This window comes from Oncorhynchus mykiss, chromosome 22 (assembly GCF_057628025.1).
Source record: "Oncorhynchus mykiss isolate SJ-2025 chromosome 22, ASM5762802v1, whole genome shotgun sequence".
NCBI classification, from domain to species: domain Eukaryota; kingdom Metazoa; phylum Chordata; class Actinopteri; order Salmoniformes; family Salmonidae; genus Oncorhynchus; species Oncorhynchus mykiss.
The window spans coordinates 41,484,110-41,510,014 of record NC_143043.1 but is presented as its reverse complement, the minus strand read 5'-3'; the positions used below and the strand labels follow the sequence as shown (position 1 = coordinate 41,510,014).

Sequence of the window (25,905 nt, the reverse complement as noted above, 5' to 3'; positions counted from 1 at the left end):
CAACCGGTGCAGACTACGGGCATGGCTGTGCCTGGCATCTTCTCCCGCTTGAGTACCGGCACATTTTTCACTCTAAAATATGAGTGAGTACCGGTAGGTTTTTCATTCCACAGCTAGTGGATGCAGTTGAAACACAGTGAAGCTACGTTAGATAAGTGGTTGTAGACGGAGATCTTACCTCCAGTCAGGTGAAGAGGTTGGCCAGCTCCATGAAAAGGTAATTGGACGAAGCCAATGAAGCCCTGGATCTTTGTTCTTCTAATTTCAACTCAATCATCAAGTTTGCAGACGACACTACAGTGGTAGGCTTGATTACCAACAACAACGAGATGGCCTACAGGGAGGAGGTGAGGGCCCTCTGAGTGTGGTGTCAGGAAAATAACCTCACACTCAACGTCAACAAAACAAAGGAGATGATCGTGCACTTCAGGAAACAGTCAGTACAGGTGCATCAAAGCAGGGACCGAGAGACTGAAAAACAGCTTCTATCTCAAGGCCATCAGACTGTTAAACAGCCACCACTAACATTGAGTGGCTGCTGCCAACATACTGACTCAACTCCAGCCACTTTAATAATGTAAAAATGTATGAAAAATGTATCACTAGCCACTTTAAACAATGCCACTTCATATAATGTTTACATACCCTACATTACTCATCTCATATGTTTATACTGTATCCTATACCATCTACTGCATCTTGCCGTCTTTATGTAATACATGTATCACTAGCCACTTTAAACAATGCCACTTTTATATGTTTACATACCCTACGTTACTCATCTCATATGTACATACTGTACTCAATACCATCTACTGCATCTTGCCTATGCCGTTCTGTACCATCACTCATTCATATATTTTTTTATGTACATATTCTTCATTCCTTGTGTGTATAAGGTAGTTGTTGTGAAATTGTTAGGTTAGATTATTCGTTGGTTATTACTGCATTGTCGGAACTAGAAGCACAAGCATTTCGCTACACTCGCATTACATCTGCTAACCATGTGTATGTGACAAATACAATTTGATTTGAAGCTTGTCTGAGAGGATGGCTTTGGTCACCTTGTCCCTGTCCATGAATGGAGTCACAGGAAGACCCTCCAGCTTCTCCATGTCACTCCGAGGGAGAGCAGTAGAGAACAGGATGTGGTGAGAAAATCCACACCACAGACTTAATTAGTATTATCCACTCTATTCTCCATTCAGAAGGAAGCAGTGTTTTAGCCATGCGTTATATGCATAGTAATGTGTATATTGGAACATAACCAATATCTGGGTTGTTGTGGTTAGTTACCTGCTTGTAGAACTCCTCCTGCAGGAGGCAGTCCAACCAGGGCTCAGCCACGTCCATGGGCCGTGTCTCGTTGAAGTCACTCACTTTGATCATGATCATTATCAGCTGGAAGGAGACGGGGGGACATAACCGTCACTTTAATCCAGTTGGGAAGATTCCCAGGCTTTCAACTGGATCTCGTTATGCCTTGTCATGTCAGTGGCCAGGATGCATCGAAGAATAATAAATAAAATGCATTGAGTTCCCTTATGGAAAAATCACATGAAATTCACATATGATCTCATGTGTGAAGTTAATGTGATAACGTGATAACATACAGTTGAAGTCAGAAGTTTACATACACCTTAGCCAAATACATTTAAATTCAGTTTCACAATTCCTGACATTTAATCCTAGGTAAAATTCCCTGTCTTAGGTCAGTTAGGATCACCACTTTATTTTAAGAATGTAAAATGTCAGAATAATAGTAGAGAGAATGATTTTTTTCAGCTTTTATATCTTTCATCACATTCCCAGTGGGTCAGAAGTTTACATACACTCTATTAATATTTGGTAGTATTGCCTTTAAATTGTTTAACTTGGGTCAAATGTTTCAGGTAACCTTCCACAAGCTTCTCACAATAAGTTGGGTGAATTTTGGCCCATTCCTCCTGACAGAGCTGGTGTAACTGAGTCAGGTTTGTAGGCCTCCTTGCTCGCACCCGCTTGTTCAGTTCTGACCACAAATTTTCTATGGGATTGAGGTCAGGGCTTCGTGATGGCACTCCAATACATTGACTTTGTTGTCCTTAAGCCATTTTGCAACAAATGTGGAAGTAGGCTTGGGGTCATTGTCCATTTGGAAGACCCATTTGTGACCAAGCTTGAACTGATGTCTTGAGATCAATATCTCCATATCAATATGTCTTGCTTCAATATATCCACATAATTTTCCGACCTTATGATGCCATCTATTTTGTGAAGTGCACCAGTCCCTTCTGCAGCAAAGCACCCACACAACATGATGTTGCCACCCCCGTGCTTCATGGTTGGGATGGTATTCTTCGGGCTGCAAGCCTCCCCCTTTTTCCTCCAAACATAACAATGGTCATTATGGCCAAAAAGTAAATTTTTGTTTCATCAGACCAGAGGACATTTCTCCAAAAAGTACGATATTTGTCCCCATGTGCAGTTGCAAACTGTAGGGTGGCTTTTTTATGGCGGTTTTGGAGCAGTGGCTTCTTCCTTGCTGAGCGGCCTTTCAGGTTATGTCTTTCTAGGACTCGTTTTAATGTGGATATAGATACTTTTGTACCTGTTTCCTCCAGCATCTTCACAAGGTCATTTGCTGTTGTTCTGGGATTGTTTTGCACTTTTCACACCAAAGTACGTTCATCTCTAGGAGTCTCTTTCCTGAGCGGTATGAATGCTCCGTGGTCCCATGGTGTTAATACTTGCGTACTATTGTGTGTACAGATGAACGTGGTACCTTCAGGCATTTGGAAATTGCTCCCAAGGATGAACAAGACTTGTGGAGGTCTACAATTTTTTTTCTGAGGTCTTGACTGATTTCTTTTGATTTTCCCATGATGTCAAGCAAAGAGGCTTTGTTCCAGGGACGTTCTTAGAATGTTGTGTCATGGTGGCATGGAGGTTTTTGCCTATTTGCGATGAAAATATGGTAAATCTACAACTAGTTATTGTATTTTTACAGCTAAATTCAGGTCTTAATGTTAAAGGACTGTATGCTGATTACTTGGGACTCAACCTCCCTTGGGATTTTAACACACAACTTCTTGGTGGCTAGCAACCTGAAGTTCCTTCTGCGCCACCAGGTCTGTGGACATAATGGAGATTTGCTAGAATACATATCTACACTTTGCCTGAATAAAAAGAATGTAAATATATACAACAAGTTATTTCTATATAATGACAGTATTCTGCTGTTAATAGTATAATTACTGTAAAATCTTGTACCTTGACCACAATTGGGACTTGGCCTTAAATGGGATTTGAACTCATAAGTTCTTGTTTGCTATCAACCTGAAATGTCCTGCAACACTGCAGCTACACAACCAGATCTGTGAGCGTGAAAGAGATATGGCCACAGACTTATTGGCAAGAATTACTAAAAGCTGCCCAGAATCAAGTAAATAATTGTCCAATTATCACCACCAACGTAAAACTAGTAGTGCTCAAGGTCACTTGATGTAAAGTATACATTAATTATTTGGGGATTTGAACTTTCTACCTCCTGGTTGTGAGGCCATCAATGTTTCTGCAGTGCCACCAGTTTCATAGTAATGCTTTGGAACACATATTAACACAATCTAAACAAATAAGGGTATGTTACAGTGTTGTTACTTGGGGTACCAAATGTTAAAAGTACACTTCACAGGTCTACATACAGTTTGGTACCTTGTAGGTATATTGGGACATTTTTCTACTCAATATTTTGAATATAAGGTATGATCATCACTGTGTTGTGATAGGTGGGAGCAATGTACTGGTGGGGCTCACTAGCATATGTAGGGGCATGGTCACATATGTGTATTTGTGCCAACTGTCAATGGAAGTTTAAGTGGTTGTAGAAGTTTAAGTGGCATTTTCCAGTAATTTATTTGCAACTTGTCAGCAGGTTATTGTAAGCTCACAATAACTTACTGGCAAAATGTTGCCAGTAACCTACAGGACACTTGATGCCACTAACAATCTTGACAGTAAACTACTGTGGCTACACTGACTCTTCTGTTGACAACATGCACATCACTTGCTGATTGGCAGCCACTGTAACAGTATGTTGCTAATCAGAAGATTACAGGTGTGGCTTACGTGAGGTGTGGCTATTAGCTAGCTCTTGTTGGTCTCCCATAAGAGGAGTTAATATGCTCTGTTCATAAACATTAAGCTAGTGCACTTTAAAAAAAAATGTTTTTTTATATTTTTTGCCCTTTTTTGTGTCACAAAGTATAATGGATTTCTATTATAGTCCAGTTGGGGCGGTAATGCAACATATTTGATGCCAACCACCGTTAAACTCCAAAGAAGAAGGAATCTTGTACACTTCTCCGGTGAGAGAAAGGCAGGTTGAGGTTGCCAGGATTAGAGCAGTACAGAAGGTGCCGTATGCTGAGGCAGTGAAGAGATTAGTAGAGGAAGATGGGTCCAGGGCGAGGGATCCTAAGAGCATCCCTGTGAGTAGGCTGAGGCCAATAGAGAGTCAAAGGAATAACATGTGCTTCAGTAAGGTTGGTTTCTTAGCGTTCATAACCAGGGTTATCAACTGTACTGCAGAAATTATATTTTATTTCAGGTCATGAAACGTTTATATTTTTTGTTACGTATATAAAATTACAGTTCTAGAAAAAAATAACCACTTTTAAAAAAACATTTTTTTATACAGTTTTACAGCGCATCTAAAGTGTACTGCAAGTTTCAATTGCATGTGAGGCATGCCAAGTAAATTTTCCGGGCAGACCAAAAAGTACCCAAGTGCATTGCGATTGACAGTAAATGTATAGCAAATTACTGTAGAAATGTACCGTATAATGACAAAAATGTTCCACAAAATTAACAGGAATGGTAAACAGTGGTTTCATGTTGAACCACATGATTTCACTTGTGGAAAATGACCTAATTTCATACATGAAACATGACATTTCACGTGAAATCATGTGAAAACTTGTTTTTGGAACACTTCACGTGTGACATTTCAAATGTGAAAATGTAAACTTTTTTCAAATACTCCAGGCACTCAAGTCCTAGACTGTTCTCTCTGCTACCGCATGGCAAGTCGTACCGATGCACTAAGTCTGGAACCAACAGGACCCTGAACAACTTCTACCAGTCAGTATCTGGTGTGAACATCATTTGCCTCATGCAGTGCGACGCATCTCCTTCTCATAGAGTTGAGCAGGCTGTTGATTGTGGCCTGTGGAGTGTTGTCCCACTCCTGTTCAGTGACTGTGCGAAGTAGCTGGATATTGGCGGGAACTGGAACACCCTGTTGTACACGTCGATCCAGAGCATCCCAAACATGCTCAGCGGGTGACATGTGAGGTGAGTATGCAGGCGATGAAAGAAAGGGCATTTTCAGCTTCCAGGAATTGTGTACAGATCCTTGCAGCATGGGGCTGTGCATTATCATGCAAAAAAATTAGCTGATGCCGCTTGTCACAGTTTTTCCTGTGCAATCAAATTGCCATCGATAAATTGCAATTGTGTTGGTTGTCCGTAGCTTATGCCTGCCCATACCATAACCCCACTGCCACCATGGGGCACTCTGTTAACAACATTGACATCAGCAAACCGCTCGCCCACATGACGCCATACATGTCTGCCATCTGCCTGGTACAGTTGAAACCTGGGATTCATCCCTGAAGAGCACACTTCTCCAGAGTGCCAGTGGCCATCAAAGGTGAGCATTTGCAGGTCAGGTTAAGACCCTGGTGAGGATGACGAGCATGCAGATGAGCTTCCCCGAGACAGTTTCTGACAGTTAGTGCAGAACTTCTTCAGTTGTGCAAACCCACAGTTTCATCAGTTGTCTGGGTGGCTGGTCTCAGACGAACCCGCAGGAGAAGAAGCCGGATGTGGTGGTCCTGGGCTGACGTGGTTACACTTGATCTGCGGTTGTGAGGCCGGTTGGACATATTGCAAAATTCTCTAAAACAATGTTGGAAGCGGCTTATGGTAGAGAAATGAACATTCAATTCTCTGGCAACAGCTCTGGTGGACATTCTTGCAGTCAGCATGCCAACTCCATTTACTCCATTCCAGACATTATTATGAGCCATCCTCCCCTCAGCAGCAGCATTTTAGAGTGGCCTTTTATTGTCCCCAGAAGAAGGTGCACCTGTGTAATGATCATGCTGTTTAATCAGCTTCTTGATATGCGACACATGTCAGGTGGATGGATTACCATGGCGAAGGAGACATGCTCACTAACAGGGATGCAGCAAATTAGTGCCTAAAATTTGAGAGAAATACGTTTTTAGTGCGGATAAATTTTTTCGGGGATTTTTTATTTCAGGTCATGAAACATTTATATTTTTGTTTCGTATATATAATTACAGGATACAGTTATTTTGTTTTTGTTTTTACAGTTTTACAGCATCTAAAGTGTTTTATAAGTTGCAATTGCAAGTGTGGCATGCCAAGTTAAGGAGTATTTCTGTCTGTAATAAAGCCCTTTTGTGGAGGAAAAACTCATTGTGATTGGCTAGGCCTGGTTCTCAAGTGGGTCCCTGCCCAGTGCGCCCCTGCCCAGTCATGTGAAATCCATAGATTAGGGCCTGATCAATTTATTTAAATTGACTGATGTCCTTATATGAACTGTAACACAGAAAAATCTTTGAAATTGTTGCATGTTGCATTTTATATTTTTGTTCAGTATATTTCATTAATTTGAGAGTTTTCTACATAGTTGTCTAATGTTGCTGGGGATTATTATTCTGTTTTAATGTTACTCCTGAATAAATATCATTGTTTTTCTTGTGTATTTTTAACATGGATGAGATTTACTTTGAAGTTCAAGGTGTAGGAACACGTGGTGGCGTAGCACGGAGATTAAAATACAGAGAGCCAAAAGCTTGCGAGTTCAAGTCCCAGGACATGTTGAAAAATAATTAAACATGCACAATATAGTCATGTGTGTCTAATATGTGTTGAAAACATTCCTGTAAAATCTCATGTCAAAATGTGAATCCATGTGTGAAAATGAATGTGATGTGTTCCAAAAACACATGGTTCCACATGTGGAAATCCACATCAAGTGTTTAAAAACAAATGTCTCATGTGATTTTCCAAATGTGAATCATGTGGTTTTCCAAAAGGTTTGATGCACTTTACACACATTATGGTTAGATAACTGTAAACATGTGTTTGTGGTGGGGAGGCAGCTAAGAAATACATTATTTATTGATGATGCCTTCTTATCCAGTTATACTGTTCAGATGTCAAATTTCTGAAAATGTTGTTTTCATTCTGTAAGAAAGACCAACAGTGTACTGTTGTCATCTGAAAAGTTTATCCACACCATAGCCCAACTCCAGCCACCCATACCACCCTTAACTTCTCCAGAAACTCAAAAGCCACAGCAAACTGGTGGTTCTCCAAGGGGGAGATTGTAGTGCAGGGCCACTTCAGTATGAACATTTCTCTGAAAGATAGGGCTGATGTGAGCTAGCCGTTGACTCGGATGCACACGCACTCACACACACACACACACACACAGAGTGTGTACTACTGTTTCTGTGGTGGTCAGATATAGTAGATGGGTCACCTGGTAGGCGTTGTTGTATCCCGTGTGATCAAGGTCATGACAGACTGTCAGTATGGTGAGCAGGTCAATGGCGTCAATCTTACTTTTCAGATCACACATCTGGTCAGCCAGATCAGCCCACACATCTACCAGAGAATAAAGAATCATCTTAAGAGGAGAAGTCCAGAGAGAATAGAGCTCAATGATGGATACTTGCTATAACATTCATCCACATGAATTATACTAATAGAAAACATTTACATTTATTTTGGTTTATTGCTAAAGGACTTCTATGGTTGTGTGGTGTCACAGTGCTGTGACATGTCCACACATGTTTAGTACAACTTAAATGTATATCTACCGGTACCGCCCTGAATATAGTCTTGCTATTGTATTTTACTGCTGCTCTTTAATTATTTGTTACTTTTATTTCTTATTCCTTAAAAAAAAAAATATACTGCGTTGTTGGTTAGGGGCTCGCAAGTAAACATTTCACGGTAAGGTACCTGTTGTACCTGTTGTATTCGGCACATGTGACTAATAACATTTGATTTGATATTGAAATTGTACAGGCCAAGTAAAAAAAAGAACATCTACATCATGTTATCACTGGTTGGTCTTCAATAAATCAATGTCTTAGCTGGCAAACCACTGAATGATTCTATTGAGTATTTCTTCAATTGACGGACGTGCATGTCCTTCACCAATTAGCAGTGGTGTAAAGTACCCTGACACCCAAAAGCACTCGTTACATTTTGAATGCTTAGCAGGACATAATTTTTTTTCCAAATTACTCACTTATCAAGAGAACATCCCTGGTCATCCCAACTGCCTTTGATCTGGCGGACTCACTAAACTTATGTCATCAGTCTGCATTGATACTTAAGTATATTTAAAACCAAATACTTTTAGACTTTTACTCAAGTACTATTTTACTGGGTGATTTTTACTTGAGTAATTTTCTATTTATGGTATCTTTATTTTTACTTAAATATGACAATTGGGTACTTTTTCCACCACTGCTCACAACCCACTTCTCTGCAACTTCTACTGTGTAAGAAAGTCCATTGGTACATTTTTCTAAGTAAAGTGGAAAAAGACAAATTACATTTGACATTTTAGTCATTTAGCAGATGCTCTTATCCAGAACGACTTACAGGAGCAATTGGGGTTTTGTTTCTTGCTCAAGGGCACATTGAATAGATGGGGAACTGACCAATTGTCAAAAGTTGGGGTGTTGAGGTACTGTCTCACTTCCTCTGATACCTTGAGGGAACTGTGGGGAACATAAAATTACTATTCTGTTATTTTCTTATGAAAAAAATTATCTCAGTTGCTACGCTACTATTAAAGCAATGTAGTCTGGATAAGAGTGACATGAGCCTAAGATTCTATTCATTTGATATCACACTGTCTCTATTGACAGAGTGTAAAAAGCAAACCTGCCTCATCTGCAGGAACTTTTCCTGTACATGTTCACACTCCTCTCTGGTCTTGCACAGGGTTATCTTGTGGTTGAAAGGAGAGGACTTGTGTATTCTTCAGACAGCTCTTTGAATAGTCCAAGCCAGCTGAGATGTTCAACACTTTGTAGGGAGACGGATACAGTCGGCTAGGTGGAGAACACGGTGAAGTTACATACTGGGAAATGAGCCTTTTCATAAAATTAATCAAATTGAAGCTGTGCAGCATCAAAAACACAACCTACCTCGAGTTTCTCCCGTAATGACTTCTCCTTTCTCTTTATCTCATACAATGTTGCAGGAGTCTCACCAGCCTCAATCAGGATCTTGTTCTCCAAGCCCTGCAGTCTGGGATACAGCTCTCTCTGTTCTTTTAACCTTTCTCTCTCTGTACTTTTTATTTCTGAGATTTTGAGATGTTTCTCATATCAGAGTTATTGTAATACTTGGTGTAAATTGCAATCTACATCGTCTATAGTTTTAAGCAGGCTGCAAAGGTAATGCATTTTGATGTTACATTTAAAAAAACACACTGGCTATGATCAAAAACTAAATTATGTTCCAAACAACAAAATATGACTTATACTACATTTCAAAGATAATTAAATAGTAAGGTGATATTTTTTGAATTGCCTACCTTTGACGTCCTGGGTAGGTCAATCCACTGGAAACTCTGCCTGCTCTAGGAAACTCTGCCTGCTTTTTTCCTATTTTCTTATGACAACAGCTGTTATCCAGAGGTGGAAAACGTCATAAAAAGTCATACTTGAGTTAAAGTAAAGATACCTTTATAGAAAATGACTACTTGAGTAAAAGTCTAAAAGTATTTGGTTTAAAATATACTTAAATATCAAATGTAAAAGTATAAATAATTTCAATTTCATTATATTAAGCAAACCAGATGGCACCATTTTCTTGTTTTTTTTATTTACGAAAAGCCAGGGGCACACTCCAACACTCAGACATAATTTACAAACAAAGCATTTTGGTTTAGTGAGTCCGCCAGATCAGAGGCAGAAGGCATGACCAGGGATGTTCGGTTGACAAGTGCTTGAATTAGACTATTTTCGTGTCCTGCTAAGCATTCAAAATGTAAGGAGTATTTTTGGTTGTCAAGGAAAATGTATGGAGTAAAAAGTACAATATTTTCTTTAGGAATGTAGTGAAGTAAAAGTAGTCAAAAATATAAATCGTAAAGTAAAGTACAGATATATATATATCCCTCCGGCCCATAGGTGACGCTGTTTAGAAATAAGGACAACTCTAGTTGACTCAACTAACTCGTCGTTGAGTGTAGTCACGTGGGTTACTGGGCGGAAGAGGAGAAAACGTGGTCATTTTGGGATCGGAACGTCGTGTGTTCTCGCTCGCGAATAGTTTTACTTGTTAAAATAATAAAATAACTGTCATGACAGAAACAAAGGCACCGGCGGCCACTAAGCCGACTAAAGCTTTACTTGCTTTGAACCCTAAAGAGGAGGCTGAATTCAAGAAGAAAGTCCAGGAGGTGAAGAAGCGACCCAACAAGGTTAGTTTTCCCAAACGCATGCGACTCGGCCAGTGGCCTGAAAGCTAACTACAATCCACATGTGGAACTTGCAATCTAGCTAGACTGCTACATTTAAATAATAATTTTATTTAAATAAAATTGACTTGTTAGTTCATCCAACCATTTGATTTCTTAGATTGTTTCATCAAGCGATGTGCTGCTAGTCACTAACTTGCTAACTATTTTTTATTTATTAACTTGCTAGCTAACGTTAGCAATCAAACTCGGACAGAGTATTGATATTCTTAGTACATTTTGGATTATGCTTTGACACATTTTACTAATTTTTCTACAGGGACACCAAATAAGTCCAGGAGTGATTTATGTTGGTCACCTTCCCACTGGCTTGTTTGAACCTCAGCTCAAATCCTACTTTGAACAGTTTGGAAAAGTCGTCAGGTTACGACTGGCCAGGAGTAAAAAGGTATCGTCGGTCTTTGATCAGTGATCTTATGAATAAGATGGTGGATATTTCCAGCCTACTTACTTGTCAAGGCACACATGTAATTTCTATTTTGACAAACATACTTTCACATGCGTATCACTTGATTCATCACAGGTTTATGGCACCGTCTGAAAATTACCTCAGGTGTACCAGTTGCCTGGGGTGAGATAACAGTGCCTACAGTATTGTGGTACGTTAAGCTTATTGCCTGCTCTGTATAGCAGTGTGATTAAACCCATGTGCCCACACTAACTTACTGTACAACCACTCATGCATAGCTATATATCATTAATGGCAAGTGAACATGGATATAATTAGTGTTTTATGGTAAAACCGAAATAATACATGATATGATATGATAGAGATCAGGTTGAGGGTAACCCGTTCATAGACTCTAAACTACCTTTAGCGCCTACTGAGGATAGTATTTTATGGCCAGAGAGCCCTGATGCACGTTCTAAACTTTAAAACCCATTTGTTGTGGTAAAGTTTTTAGAAACATAAAGAACACCTTTCATATCACCCATAAATAATTGTCTAAAAACAGCAGGTTAACTTACTACACCTATAGGTTAAGGGTTAGTTTTTCCACACAACCATGTCTCTAGCATGTGCTGAACTCCTGTGCATGACTGGGGAGGATGTGTAGTTTGTCAACTGGAGGCGCACACAGCATATGGATCTAGCACTCTTAAACTGCTACAGTACGCATATCTTTTTTTTAATATTAAACGTTCTTTCTCGCTGATATGAAAGATGAGGGTCACATGTTTTGAAAACCGCAAGTGTAACAGTATAGACTTTACGTCCGTCCTCTTGACCTGGGCGCGAACCAGGGACGCTCTGCACATGTCAACAGTCACCCTCGAAGCATCGTTACCCATCGCTCCACAAAAGCCCTGGCCCTTGCAAGGCAAGGGGAACCACAACTTCAAGGTCTCAGAGCAAGTGACGTCACCACTAGCGCGCACCACCGCTAACTAGCTAGCCATTTCACATCGGCTACACAAGCAATGATGGTCATTTCTAGAAGTTTAAACACAGCCTCAGAATTGTCGTTCACATGCAGCCAACGGCTTTATCGAACCGCAGAAAACCCCATGGATAAGAGGGGGTTTCGAGAGCTAGATTGGGGGGATCCAGTGAAAAACGTTTGACCTTTCTCCTCTCAGACAGGTGGGAGCAAAGGTTATGCATTTGTGGAGTTCGACTGCGATGACGTTGCCAAGATCGTGGCTGAGACCATGAACAACTACCTGATGGGCGAGAGATTAATCAAATGTAAGTTCTGAAGAAATAAGATGCCTTTTTGCTCCTAATTTAAACAGTCATACGTTCAGGTCTAACGTTTGCCCCTTGCTCTTGATGTCTTGTAGTGTGTGTGTTTTGTGGGAGGAGAGAGAGAAGAGATGCACCAATAAAGTTGTATTCTGTTCCACAGGTCACCTGGTCCCCGCTGAGAAGGTGCATGAGAAGCTGTTTGTGGGATCACAGAGAGAGTTTAAGAAGCCCAGGCAGCCTGCTGTGGCTCGCTATAACAAGAGACACACACCAGAGGAGGTCACGGAGATGACTGGAAGGCTACTGCGCAAAGAGTCCAAGCTCCGCAAGAGGCTGGCAGAGAAGGGAATTGATTATGACTTCCCAGGATTTGTAAGTTTTGCATTTGACTCAACGGTTCAATAGATGTTTCTTTGTGTGAAATTAAAGTTAAAATTCAATACGTTCACATTTTTAAAACAATTTGAATGTATTGAATTTGAACCTGCATTATTGACTTGTATCCTAATCTATTGTAAACCCTTGAAGGCTTCCCAAGTGCCACAGAAGAAAAAGTTGGATGACACTGTGAATGCGTCCACATGTAGTGAGGTAAGGACAATTAATCAGAAAATAACACGTTTTTGAATGACTACATTGAACTACAGAATGCTTTTTTGTTGCATATAGCTATGCTTTTTGGCACATTCTGAAACTTACCTCAGGTGTACCAGTTGTCTGGGGTGAGAACTGTGCCAACAGTATTGTGGTACGTTAAGCTTATTGCCTGCTCTGTATAGCAAGGTGATTAAACCCATGTGCCCACAATCACATCACGATATCTAACAAGTAAATGATTCTCACACTCAGTAAGAATAATACCCACTCATTGACTTGTTATGCACAGTGAACATGTTCCCACCCATAGAGATACATCAATAGACGCCGACCTTATAGAGACCCATAGCTCTGAAATTACCTGGGTATAACATCCTCTGTGTTGATATGTTTCCCCTCAGGATGTCACCCCAGTGTGCACCCCCTCTGTCCTGGAGAGGAGGAGGTCCATGAAGATCAATGAAGATGACAGCGACGGTGAAATCATCATCAAGAATACACCAGCCCCCAAAAAGTCCAGAGGCAAAAGTGAAAGAGCAGAGTCAGATGACGAGTGCTCCTCAGAGGAGGAGACTGAGGAGTCCTCCTTCCTAGAAGGGGGAGAAGAGCCTTCGGAGGGTGATGTGGAGCCCATTGTCAAGGAAGGAGGCGCTGATTGAACGAACGCCAACACCGACGTTGAAGGACAATAACTTGTTATAATTGCCTTGCATGTAAAGCAGAGACATTTGTACATGATGGTTGGTTGGTCCTCTATATAATTTCCCAGAGGAGAATGGCTAAAGAGCCAATGACTGTTGGCAGTTGAGGTTTAACCTACGAACCTGTATAGCGCTCCCTAAAGCCCCACAGCTATACCATAAGATGGAATGACAAAGCAGAAAATTTACTTGTTATGTCTTTGGTGGCTCGTAAATGAGGCACGCCTAATTGTAAATTTAACAAACTATGAGAAAACAACCATTCTCAGTAGTTGGGTGGGGTTGCATTTGACTGGAGCCATACGGACAAAAAATATTGAGTTATCATTATTTTTTGTCGGTATTAGCGACATGGACTCGTGGATATTATCCACCTGCAGTAATTTTTGATTGTTTATTTGTCAATGTGCTTTGGTATTTTGGGTTGTCAAAATAAATGGTCATGATCTGTAATACATATAAATGCTTGACTTTGGGTTTGGATATCACATCATAATGCCATGACAGCCGTCTGTCTATTCTATGTGAAAATATCTGTTTATGCCAGAAGATGTCGCTGAGGACTAGTGGCTTACGCCTCGGTCACACCGACAGGGTTTTTCATTGTGGTACAGCAGAAGTGCAGTAATTTCCAATGGAAAGCAGCGTCTGTGGTGCAGAGGCAGTTGCTGTGCGTTCTGTGGTGCATATGTTGGATTTTTCTGACGTATGCATCAATCTACGCGTAGACGGCTTGACAAAAATTGTAGCAGAAGGTGACTTAAACTTTTGTTCCACACATCCAGATGTTGCACACTATTTTGCGTAGACACTATTGGTGTGATCAAGGCGTTACTAGCTTGACAGGTTCAGAGCAACAGAACATGAGTCGCTTGGGTGGCTCTTGCACCATTGCGCCTCCCTTCACATAAACTACTGAGTTGCTGTAGCACTCTTCAAATTTAGAAACGCTGCATTCACACAACTATTAGCCACATCAAGGGCGATTTAATCCGCTGAAGGAAATATATTTAGGAGAGAAGTAGTGAACAGAAATGTGCATTCGCTAATTTCCAAGCGCATCCCCACGTCAATACCATTCTTGTCCAGTAAACGGTATTCCGGGTGGCGACTGAGGTGCCTCGATGCTGCTCAATAGTCATAACCCGACAATATTTACAAAGACTTCAGAAATTTGTATTGATCTTTCTGAGTATGGCATGGTAAGTAATAAGACAAACCGTTTCAAATGTATGCATGCTTTCATTCAGAATAGATTATCACGTTGTGTGAAGTAACGTTAGCTAACAGTAAGCTAGCTATGTGTGGTGTTACATTTAACGTTAGCTAATCAATGAAAAACGGCTAGCGCTAATTCAAATAACATAGGGTATCTACTGTAACGCTTGACTCCGGTCCGTAGTTGCTACAATCGTCAAAATATGCGGTTGTTTTTGAACGTGTTTCCATTTAACTGTCAGTCTCTTATAGGAATTAGTGGTATATTTTAACCAGACAGCGCTTGACTAAGCAATAACTGGCAAGCACATACGACTGCTGCTGTTGGCTAGCTGTCAGCCACAAGCAGATACAAAAGCTAGCTAACAAATACAGTAGAAAACTGTACAAGGCTACTTGTGCAATAATTCAAGCACACGGATGCTTGTCATAATTGTGTCTGTTTATTTATTGTAGGCAGCTAATCGTTTCTGCGTTCTCCGTGTTTTCAGTGTAAATACCAAAATAATGGTGCGTGACAAGTCTTGCTTGTGTTGTATGACTTCTTAGGTTGTGGGTCTGACAGTCTTTGTTTAAGTAATCCTCTGTGAGTGTGTTCTGTCTATTCATGCAATCAGACAGTCCCCACAAACTGAGAACCATGATAATACGGTCTTGGAACCATATAGCATGGTCCCAAGACTCCCATGGCATGATAACGACCATAGGAGTTAGCAAAACCACAGAGACTTTGGACCCGGGTATATCACCCATACGTTTAACAGATATTTCATATAAAATTGCCTACTTCATGGTTCTTAGTTTGTGGGTAATGTCAGACTTTCTGACAGTGCAAATCTTTGTCCCTTTAGCAGTTTGGCATGTCTGACCGAACTCTGACTACAGTTGTATTGCCCAGACACAGACAAATTCGACATACTACTTAGGAGAATTATGCATTTCTTGCTGGCAGGTCACATCATACACAAACAAAGCCGATTTGATATGACGTGTCAACATTGCAGTAGGGCATTTCCATGTAAAGGACCCATGAGAAGCAACATCTGAAGTTCATAGGAGCATTTAAAATGAGTATTTCATTTTTTATTTTATTTTTTAAATAAAGGTGTATATATATATTTTCCATCCTAAAAAAATAGGAATAAACAAAAGCTTTAATTTCTAGTCATATATGTAAATCTTAATCAAGAGCAGTGATACTATCAACAGTAGTGTGCGGCTTTCTTATTTTTTCTCATGTTAATGTTAATGTCACCTCTCCCAGTTCTTAATGACACCTACCACCTACCCTCTTTCCATTTAAGTATCCTCCCCGACTGGGCACCGGACGTCAATGGACGTAGAAAACTGGTTGAAATTTGGTCGGACCGCCTTGGCCAGACCAAATCTGAACCACTCATAGATGTATATGTTTCACACGTTTGTACAGTAGAGAACAGTAAAGAAAAGTACAGCACAGCAGTGTAGTGAACACTATAGTACAGAAATGTACTGTACTGAACATATCTACTTCACTGTGCTGTACTGTGATGTACAAACTTGTGAAACATATGATTGGTTCAGATTTGGTCTGGTGTGGACCTGGTCTTATTTGGGGGCAGGCTCTTTTGGCATACATTTTAAAATGAAACATCTGAGTCTCAGTGTCCTTTATTGTGGAATTGCCCAGTAACACACCGGGCTTAGGGGCTCAAGTGAACTCTACATTGACCCAAGTTGCCATGGCGGCAGGTTGTGTAGCATTTACAATTTGAAGACAGGAGGGTGGGATTGTGTTAACGGCCTTCCCTTTTCTATTCTTGACCCCAGGCCTTCCCGGGAACTAGGGACCACTAAGCTATGAAGCTCTTCCCTTCCAGACCTTCCCTGCTCTCCTTCTCCAGTTACTGTCACTTCATGAGCCTTACCCACTGCTGCTCTCACAACCATCATCTCTGCCCAGCCTGGTACTAACAGAGTGGCTCAGACTCACTTCAACACAAAGAAGAAAAAAAAGAGAGCGCGAGAGAAGAGAAGAAAACCCTCCCCAGCTGCCATCCAGACACACATGGTGCATAGCTGCCATTCCCCAGGCTCCCTCCATCCCTGCGGCCTGACCTCTAGCTAGCTCCTCGCACCCATCATACAGCCTAGCCCACGGCCTGCCCAAGGGATATAAATAGGCTACATCAATCCAGTGTGTGGAGCCTGCTCTTGTGTTGCCTTTTTTTCCAGGGCACACACACCCGGTGGGGGTCACACCCATTTGTTTTCGGCCTTCCCACTGCCTGGATCAGTGGAAGCTAGTGGTGGGACCGAAGAGGGAGAGACGAGGCCGAGACCATGGAGGTCAATATGGAGTACTGTCTGGCCCAGGTGGTGCAGAAAGACCTGGGGAGGAAGGTGCAGGTGGGACAGGAGCTCATAGATTACATCCTGGATAAGGATAGGTCCCAGGATCTGGAGCAAGACCAGACAGGTCTGGACAGGATGGTGGACAGCATCGCTACCACCTGGGTCAACTGTTCCAACTTCAAGGTAAGAGGGGTGAATATGCAGTCAGATAGCAGCTAGATAGCTGAGAGGCATATATTTATATATATATATATATAAAAGGGCTTCATGAGCGTAGTTAGCTACTTGTTCTAATATTTCTATATCTTTTTTTGATTTGTGTGTATTGTTTTGTACTGTTGGAGCTAGGAACATAAGCATTTCGTTACATCCGCGATAACATCTGCAAAATATGTGTAAGTGGCCAATATAAATTAAATTTTATTTACATGTCATCAGGGGTTAATGCAAAAAAAAAAATCCCATTACTGAAACGTAAAGCTGCAATATGTAACTTTTTCAGGCACCCCACAAAATTAAAATAGAAATGTGAGTTATAGAGCTGTCATTCTCATTGAAAGCAAGTCTAAAGCGGAAGAGCTGTTCTATGTGCAATATTTCTATGCTTCCGGTTTTTAATTTTAGTCTTTGCTTCTTTTACTTTCGGTTTTGTACAACAGTTTCAAACAGCTTAAAATACAATATTTTTGATTATGGAAAATATATTTCACAATGGTTTAGATGGTACAATGATTCTCTTCATTATACTTGCTTGTTTTGTCACACAAAGTGAAATTAGGGAAACTTTATTAGAATTTTAGCAACCAGGAAATGGCGGAGCGATTTCTGCATAGTGCATCTTTAAGTCGATCTCAGATTGATTGTCTGCGTGGCCAAGTTAACCTCTGCTTTGATTTAAAAAAAGTTATGACCATCATGCTTTTGAGGGAAAAAGGATAATTTTGAAATTCCATTTTTCAATTGAAATGTTTCAATCCATATGATGGAAATCCATCGCAGTGACTGCGAACTTTAACTCTTCCATCATTCTTAAAGGTAGATATCAAAGCCACTCTGGAGATATATTGAGAGTGGTGAATGGGGATAGTGTTGTCAAGAGATGAAGAATATGAATTGGAAAGCTAGAACAAGGTGGAGAGGAGAGGTAGGCTTTACTCTGGGGCCAGACTGTCCAATATCCTTTTGGGGATTTGTCCTCTGGCTATTGTTGGGTTGGTAGACAGAGTAAACTAATGGCATTGAGCTTGTGTTGGCATTCAAACATGTTGGTTTTCAGAGGTCAGAGGAAGTTTTCAATGTCATCCCATGTTATTCAGTAAGTAAACAACATAATCCCGCTTTTCAGATACGAATACAAAACATTTTTGGGGGGGAATGACACACTTGTTGTCTTTAAGCTCCAGACAGTTGGACTTGTGATGAATATGTATTGTGCTCTGAGAACCATAATGTTAGTGACATTAATGCTGATTTGAGGAAGCATCTTCGATAGGTGCCCTCATTAAAGGGATACTTCAGAATTTTGGCAGTGAACTCATGGGTACCATTTTTTTTTGTCTCTGCATGCAGTTTGAAGGAAGTTGCTAACTAGCATTAGCGCAATTGCTATGTAGTGTTAGCGCAATGACCGGAAGTATATGGTAACTGCTAGCATTCTAGTAGAGGCCAAAGACTTCCAGTCATTGCGCTAGCGCTAGTTAGCATTGGCTCTCAAAACTACCTCTAACTTCCCTCATACTGGATGCAGAGACATACAAATGGTACCCATGAGTTCATCTGACTCTGGGAAAGTAAATTGCTAAAATTCCAAAGTATCCCTTGAAGTTTAATGACATGAATCGACAAAGCTGATTAAAACATTATTGTATTATGTGGCTGAGCTGACCCATAAGATATCCGTTCCAAAGCAGATCTTTACAGCGATACCAGTTCAAATTCTTTCCTCCTTACCAAGCATGTTTTATAGAGCATTAACTGGCCTATGTAATGTGCCTGAGACAAGCAGAAGAACTCCACTGAACAGAATGGCAATGAGTCCTTTCTTCCATCTACAAGGATCACTTTACCAGAATACCGAGCAATGCTTTCACACTGACATTACACCTTAACATAAACTTCATTGTTTTATAAAAAAAATAGCTAAGATATTCATGTAAAAATTGAAGATTGTTAATAATTTGGAATTCTTTCTGGGGCATACAGGCCTATGCCTTACAGTATCTAGCCCAATTGTGAGGACATGGGAAGTCCGATAAGTCAGTGCTTCTATTCTATCCCATCTTTCTGTGTGGATAATTCCTTGCATTGTTTACGAAGCTGGTGATTTATTGTTGTGATACGCAGCTTTTTGTATGCTGGTACCTTTTGAGATATCTATCTAGACAAAACCATACTTTCCCTGGCCTACATAGTTTAAAGTGGGTCTCAGACTTTTGTCTGCCCTGTTTTCCCTCCTTGCAGTCCCTGTGTTTAGCTGCCTTTGCCCCGGGGCTCAGGCCCTCTGAGCTGGTAAACTAAGGCTAAGCGCTCCAGGCTCTTCCCTTTGCCTACTGTTTCTGGCACGGCTCGGAAGATGGTCATTAGGGCTGTGGCACATTATCAGTCGGTGGGCTATCTTACACCCAACACATGGAATTTGACTGCCGTCATGACTTGTGACTGCTGGTGTGGCGGTAATACGGTCACCATTACAGCCCTAATTAGGACCTGGGTGCTGTGTTGGTATAGAGAGCTAGAGAGACAGACAGAGAGAGAGAGGCTTTAGGCCTAATTTGAGCTGGCCTGATTACTGCTCAGCTGAAGGGGCTCCATGGGGGTTATGTGATGACAGAGTGAGAGGGGTTCAGGGATGGGGCTCCATAGGGCCGAAGAGGGTTGTCTTCACTTTTTGCTTGCAGCCCAGACTCTCCACAATCTCATTTGTACCAATAGGCTTCTGAACTGGATCCTTCAGTGATGACACAAGTGTTCCGTTACAGGTCAAAGGGCTATGGTTCCAAAAGTCTTCCTCCTTTTCGCCACATCATTGTTTTTGTAAAATGTAGTATGTTTCTGTGTGCTTCTAAAAGCTTCATGTTGGTCACTGGTTAAATCAGGGTCAAAGGTCAGATGGGGCAGTTGGACCATTGACAGGAAAATTCTCCTCTGTCTACATTGTCTGGTAGTGTAATGATTCTCTGCTGTGACTGAACGGCAGGCCAGGCAGTCCCTAGACCATGGAGCGTGCCTGGACGCAGACTGTGGCTGATGGGCTTAGTAATGTGGAAAGTATTTGGAGGGAGAGAGAGAGGGGGGGGAGAGAGCGAGGGGGGAAAGAGCGAGGGGGGGAGAGAGAGAACCAACCAACCACAGCTTTTCACTTTGAACACATTGACTGTGGTCTTCGTGGATTGTGATCCTCCTTGAAACCTTGAACTAGGACTATATCTGGTTCCGTCATCACTGCAGGTCTGTTGATTGTCTTCATTGAATGGCAAGAGATCATATGTAATGGAATGAACAAGTGGTACTATAGGCATACCCATTCCCCAACGGAACAATAGTGAATCTCTCCTCCTACTATTCTACATATAGGCCTGCCAACATAGTAACTGTCACTGCTCTACCTAAGCTGGTAATGGAGTGACGTGTGTGGAATTACTGTAGTAGTATTACTGTAGTATTACAGTAGTATTTAATCCTTCATTTGGCGGACTATCCCATTAAGACTTACAGAGAGGACAGGGTGAGGGATAACAATATAGTACCATGTCTGTCCCCTCAGCTCACAGTGAACTTCATCTTGATTCATACATATGCAACGAGGGCATATAGTCTAACAACCGAGGGAGAGCTGTGATCAGTTTGGTAGTAATTGACATTTCCTTTCTTACAGTGTTTTTTCTGCTGCAGTCTCCTCCATACAAGGGTGTGTCTGTATTGACTCAGCAGCCTTGCCTCACTTCAACATCCCTAATGTTAATTCATGTTGTTTATCTTTCCCTTTCAAGATGATACACAGTTGAGGTCAGAAGTTTACATACATCTTAGCCAAATACATTTAAACTCAGTTTTTTCACAATTCCTGACATTTAAACCTAGTAAAAATTCCCCGTCCTAGGTCAGTTAGGATCACCACTTTATTTTAAGAATGTGAAATGTAGAGAGAATAATTTATTTCAGCTTTTATTTCTTTCATCATATTCCCAGTGGGTCAGAAGTTTATATACAATCAATTAGTATTTGGTAGCATTGCCTTTAAATTGTTTAACTTGGGTCAAACGTTTCGGGTAGCCTTCCACTAGCTTCCCACAATAAGTTGGGTGAATTTTGGCCCATTCCTCCTGACAGAGCTGGTGTAACTGAGTCAGGTTTGTAGGCCTCCTTGCTCGCACCCGCCTTTTCAGTTCTGTCCACAATTTTTCTATAGGATTGAGGTCAGGGCTTTGTGATGGCAACTCCAATACCTTGACTTTGTTGTCCTTAAGCCATTTTACCACAACTTTGGGAGTATGCTTGGGGTCATTGTCCATTTGGAAGACTCATTTACGACCAAGCTTTAACTTCCTGACTGATGTCTTGAGATGTTGCTTCAATATATCCACATAATTGTCCTCGCTCATGATGCCATCTATTTTGTGAAATGCACCAGTCCCTCCTGCAGCAAAGCACCCCCACAACATGATGCTGCCACCCCCGTGCTTCATGGTTGGGATGGTGTTCTTCGGCTTGCAAGCCTCCCCCTTTTTCCTCCAAACATAACAATGGTCATTATGGCCAAACAGTTTATTTTTGTTTCATCAGACCAGAGGACATTTCTCCAAAAAGTATGATCTTTGTCCCCATGTGCAGTTGCAAACTGTAGTGTGGCTTTTTTATGGCAGTTTTGGAGCAGTGGCTTCTTCCTTGCTGAGCGGGATTTCAGGTTATGTCAATATAGGACCCGTTTTACTGTGATATAGATACTTTTCTACATGTTTCCTCCAGCATCTTCACAAGGTCCTTTTGCTGTTGTTCTGGGATTGATTTACACTTTTCACACCAAAGTACATTCATCTCTAGGAGACAGAACGTCCCTCCTTCCTGAGCAGTATGATGGCTGCGTGGTCCCATGGTGTTTATACTTGCGTACTATTGTTTGTACAGATGAACGTGGTACCTTCAGGCATTTGGAAATTGCTCCCAAGGATGAACCAGACTTGTGGAGGTCTACAATTTTTTTTGGCTGATTTATTTTGATTTTCCCATGAAAGTCAAGCAAAGAGGCACTGAGTTTGAAGGTAGGCCTTGAAATACATCCACAGGTACACCTCCAATTTACTCAAATAATGTCAATTAGCCTATCAGAAGTTCCTAAAGCCATGACATCATTTTCTGGAATTTTCCAAGCTGTTTAACCTTTCTGATCTCCCCATCCCGGATCCGGGATCGTGAATACAGACTCAAGCTCATTACCATAACGCAACGTTAACTATTCATGAAAATCGCAAATGAAATGAAATAAATATGCTAGCTCTCAAGCTTAGCCTTTTGTTAACAACACTGTCATCTCAGATTTTCAAAATATGCTTCTCAACCATTGCAAAACAAGCATTTGTGTAACAGTATTGATGGCTAACGTAGCATTTAGCATTAGCATTCAGCTGGCAACATTTACACAAAAAAACAGAAAAGCATTCAAATAAAATCATTTACCTTTGAAGAACTTCAGATGTTTTCAATGAGGAGACTCTCAGATAGCAAATGTTCAGTTTTTCCTGAAAGATTATTTGTTTAGGACAAATCGCTCCGTTTTCTGCGTCACGTTTAGCTATGAAAAAACCCCTGTATCCAGGATTGTGTAAATCTATCAGCAAGCTCATTAGCATAACACAACGTTAACTATTTATGAAAATCGCAAATGAAATGAAATAAATATGCCATCTCTCAAGCTTAGCCTTTTGTAAACAACACTGTCATCTCAGATTTTCAAAATATGCTTCTCAACCATAGGAAAACAATCATTTGTGTAAAAGTAGCTAGCTAGCGTTAGCATTTAGCGTTAGCATTAGCGTTAGCATCCAGCACGCAACATTAACAAAAACATAAAAGCCTTCAAATAAAATCATTTACCTTTGAAGAACTTCTGATGTTTTCAATGAGGATACTCTCAGTTAGATAGCAGATGCTCAGTTTTTCCAAAAAGATTCCTTGTGTATTAGAAATAGCTCCGTTTTATACATCACATTTGGCTACCAAAAAAAATCCGAAAATTCAGTCCTCAAAACGCGAACTTTTTTCCAAATTAACTCCATAATATCGACTGAAAACATGGCAAACGTTGTTTAGAATCAATCATCAAGGTGTTTTTCACATATCTCTTCATTGATACATCGTTCTTGGACACATGCTTTCTCCCCTGAATCAAATGGTAAAGTAGAAGCAGCTGGCAATTGCGCACCGAATTCGACGCAGGACACCAGGCGGACACTTGGAAAATGTAGTCTCTTATGGTCAATCTTCCAATGATATGCCTACAAATACGTCACAATGCTGCTAAGACCTTGGGCGAACGACAGAAAGTGTAGGCTCATTCGTTGCGCAATCACAGCCATATAAGGAGAGAATGGAAAACAGAGCTTCAGAAATTCTGCTAATTCCTGGGTGATGCATCATCTTGGTTTCGCCTGTAGAATGAGTTCTGGGGCACTTACAGACAAAATCTTTGCAGATTCTGAAACTTCAGAGTGTTTTCTTTCCAAAACTGTCAAGAATATGCATAGTCGAGCATCTTTTCGTGACAAAATATCGCGCTTAAAACGGGAACGTTTTTTATCCAAAAATGAAATAGCGCCCCTAGAGCTCTAACAGGTTAAAGGCATAGTCAACTTAGTGTATGTAAACTTCTGACCCACTGGAATTGTGAGTAAGTCAAATAATCTGTCTGTAAACAATTGTTGGAAGTAGATGTCCTAACCGACTTGCCAAAACTATAGTTTGTTAACAATAAATGTGTGGAGTGGTTGAAAAACTAGTTTTAATGACTCCAACCTAAGTGTATGTAAACTTCCGACTTCAACTGTATCTAGACATGGGTTCCAATATGATGCAGGAATGTGAACAATGTGAACATTTTTCACTCAGACCCATGGCAAAAAGTGTAGAAGTGCAGGAAATTAGCCTGAAAACTGTCATATTTTCTCATAGCCTCATGATCAAATGTGCAGAATATTTTCAACACAATGTGAAGCAATGCAGGAAGTTAGCTTTTAATAAAAGATATACGGTCGTCCGGCCGTGTAGATAACAATAACCTAGCAAATTACCTAGGTTGTCATTCAACTAATAAAGCCTAATACCACGCAAGCTATTTTATCATTTAAATATGCTGAAGATGCCGCGCAGATGTGCAAGATCAGGAACAGGCCGCCTAACTCCTGTTGGTCAGCGTGTGAAGCTGGGTACAGTCCACAGTTTGCCTAGGCTACTGATATTGCCTAGGTCAATGACTGTCAACACAGTTACCTGCAGTTCGTCACTGAACGAGAGGACGCTTCAGTTGAACCGGTGATTTCGTAATGTTTGAATCTATTTTCTGACCGATGCATGCTACATTTGGATCGGTTTGGTGTCCGCGGCCCGATGCACTTGTATCTTACGCTTGTATTGGTTGATTCAGATGTTTATCGGTGAGTTGTTACTTCCCTAATTACCATGTAATTGTAGACCTAATGATAGTTTAGTGATAGAGGTGTGTCTCTCTGCTGTTGATAAAGATCAATCATCAAAGGGAACAGTATTACACTGTCATTATTCCAGCTAATCCTGAGGCTTATTCAGACAGATTACACTGTGTCTGTTGTCTGTACACTGTGGCCTGTCACAACACAGGCCTGTTTGTGGTACTGCGTGTTTATATTTGGCACAGTGCGTGCTGGCTCTGCTCTCCTGCTTGTCTGGCGCTGCAGTATTTCATGAGGACTTAGTTGAGGCATCACGTCTTCTTCAGCAATCACCAACTGACCCTGCTAAGGATATTCTGCCCTGCTGCACTCCATCAAAACACGCTAATAATCTCCTCTACCAATCCCCACCAAACTCCTGTAGCCCTGTTTAATATCGGCTTTGTTACCCAAAGCAGCAGCTGACCTCTCACGCAGATTCAATAGTTCAGGAAAAAATTCCGAAGCTCAGCAAAAAATAAACCTGTGCTCTAGCCCTTGTCTCACATTTGACCCCTTCTAAATCTATGCAGGATAGGGCTACTGTCTGTGTTACTTCTCTCAGCCATCAATCTGCCACTCACACAATATAGCACACTGCAGTCCAGGGAAACCAGGTGAGCTGAGCGGTCTCTCTGACCAAATCAATGACCTCACAGAATCAGCTGTTTGACGAGGCTTGAATAAATCAGTCAGACAACACTGCCTCAATGTCTCCACTCAGCCTCCCTACCTCTCATACCCTCCCCATGCATCAGTGGAGGGTTCAGCCTGCTAATCTTTCTCTCTGTCTCAAATCTCTCTCTCTCACTCTCCTTCTCTGTCCCAGTCTTTCTCCCCCTCTGTCTGGTTCAGAAACACCTCAGCAGGAAGCCTGTCTCTCTCTGGATTTGGGCTGAAGTGTTGTCTGTGAGTCAGTCTACACCGAGGCATAGAGCGCTGTGATACTGAGCTATACGAAATGCCTGCATGGGAAGACTATGGGCCCTGGTCAAAAGTAGTGCAATATATAAGGAATATGGTGCCATTTGTGACAAAGACCCTGGGTGTTTCTCAATATGCATACTACCGTGCTCCACATGCTCATGCTCTGAGCACATT

The 25,905-nt window shown here is 41.2% G+C and overlaps 2 protein-coding genes, 2 non-coding genes and 1 pseudogene across 20 annotated transcripts in view; 4 read left to right on the top strand and 1 right to left on the bottom strand.

Moving 5' to 3' along the window:
- Positions 1-914: 914 nt before the first annotated feature.
- Positions 915-7,683, bottom strand: LOC149972863 (high affinity cGMP-specific 3',5'-cyclic phosphodiesterase 9A-like; annotated as a pseudogene).
- Positions 7,684-10,303: 2,620 nt separating this feature from the next.
- On the top strand, positions 10,304-14,029 carry nifk (nucleolar protein interacting with the FHA domain of MKI67). The gene is given in 6 exon segments (NM_001160666.2): positions 10,304-10,528; positions 10,845-10,973; positions 12,167-12,275; positions 12,436-12,647; positions 12,804-12,866; positions 13,274-14,029. Coding segments are annotated over 6 exon segments (891 nt in total). The 5' UTR covers positions 10,304-10,408; the 3' UTR covers positions 13,532-14,029.
- Positions 11,118-11,245, top strand: LOC118943733 (small nucleolar RNA ACA64). Its single transcript, XR_005039051.1, has one exon. It is a non-coding gene; the product is annotated as a small nucleolar RNA ACA64 (small nucleolar RNA).
- LOC118943734 (small nucleolar RNA ACA64) lies at positions 12,959-13,084 on the top strand. Its single transcript, XR_005039052.1, has one exon. It is a non-coding gene; the product is annotated as a small nucleolar RNA ACA64 (small nucleolar RNA).
- A 170-nt stretch (positions 14,030-14,199) lies between the features above and the next one.
- Positions 14,200-25,905, top strand: part of LOC110502096 (CLIP-associating protein 1-B) — a 131,953-nt gene continuing 120,247 nt past the window's right edge. For 16 of the 17 annotated variants that reach the window (XR_016490627.1, XM_090216067.1, XM_090216061.1 and 13 more), the window contains exons 1-2: positions 14,200-14,775; positions 16,601-17,308. Coding sequence is in view for 15 of the 17 variants with exons in the window: in XM_090216067.1 (XP_090072193.1) it covers positions 17,114-17,308 (195 nt within the window). In the remaining 2 variants the exon portion in view is untranslated. Of the gene's footprint in view, positions 14,776-16,600; positions 17,309-24,605; positions 24,772-25,905 lie in introns of those variants that run through there. The other variant, XM_090216068.1, reaches the window with a different exon arrangement.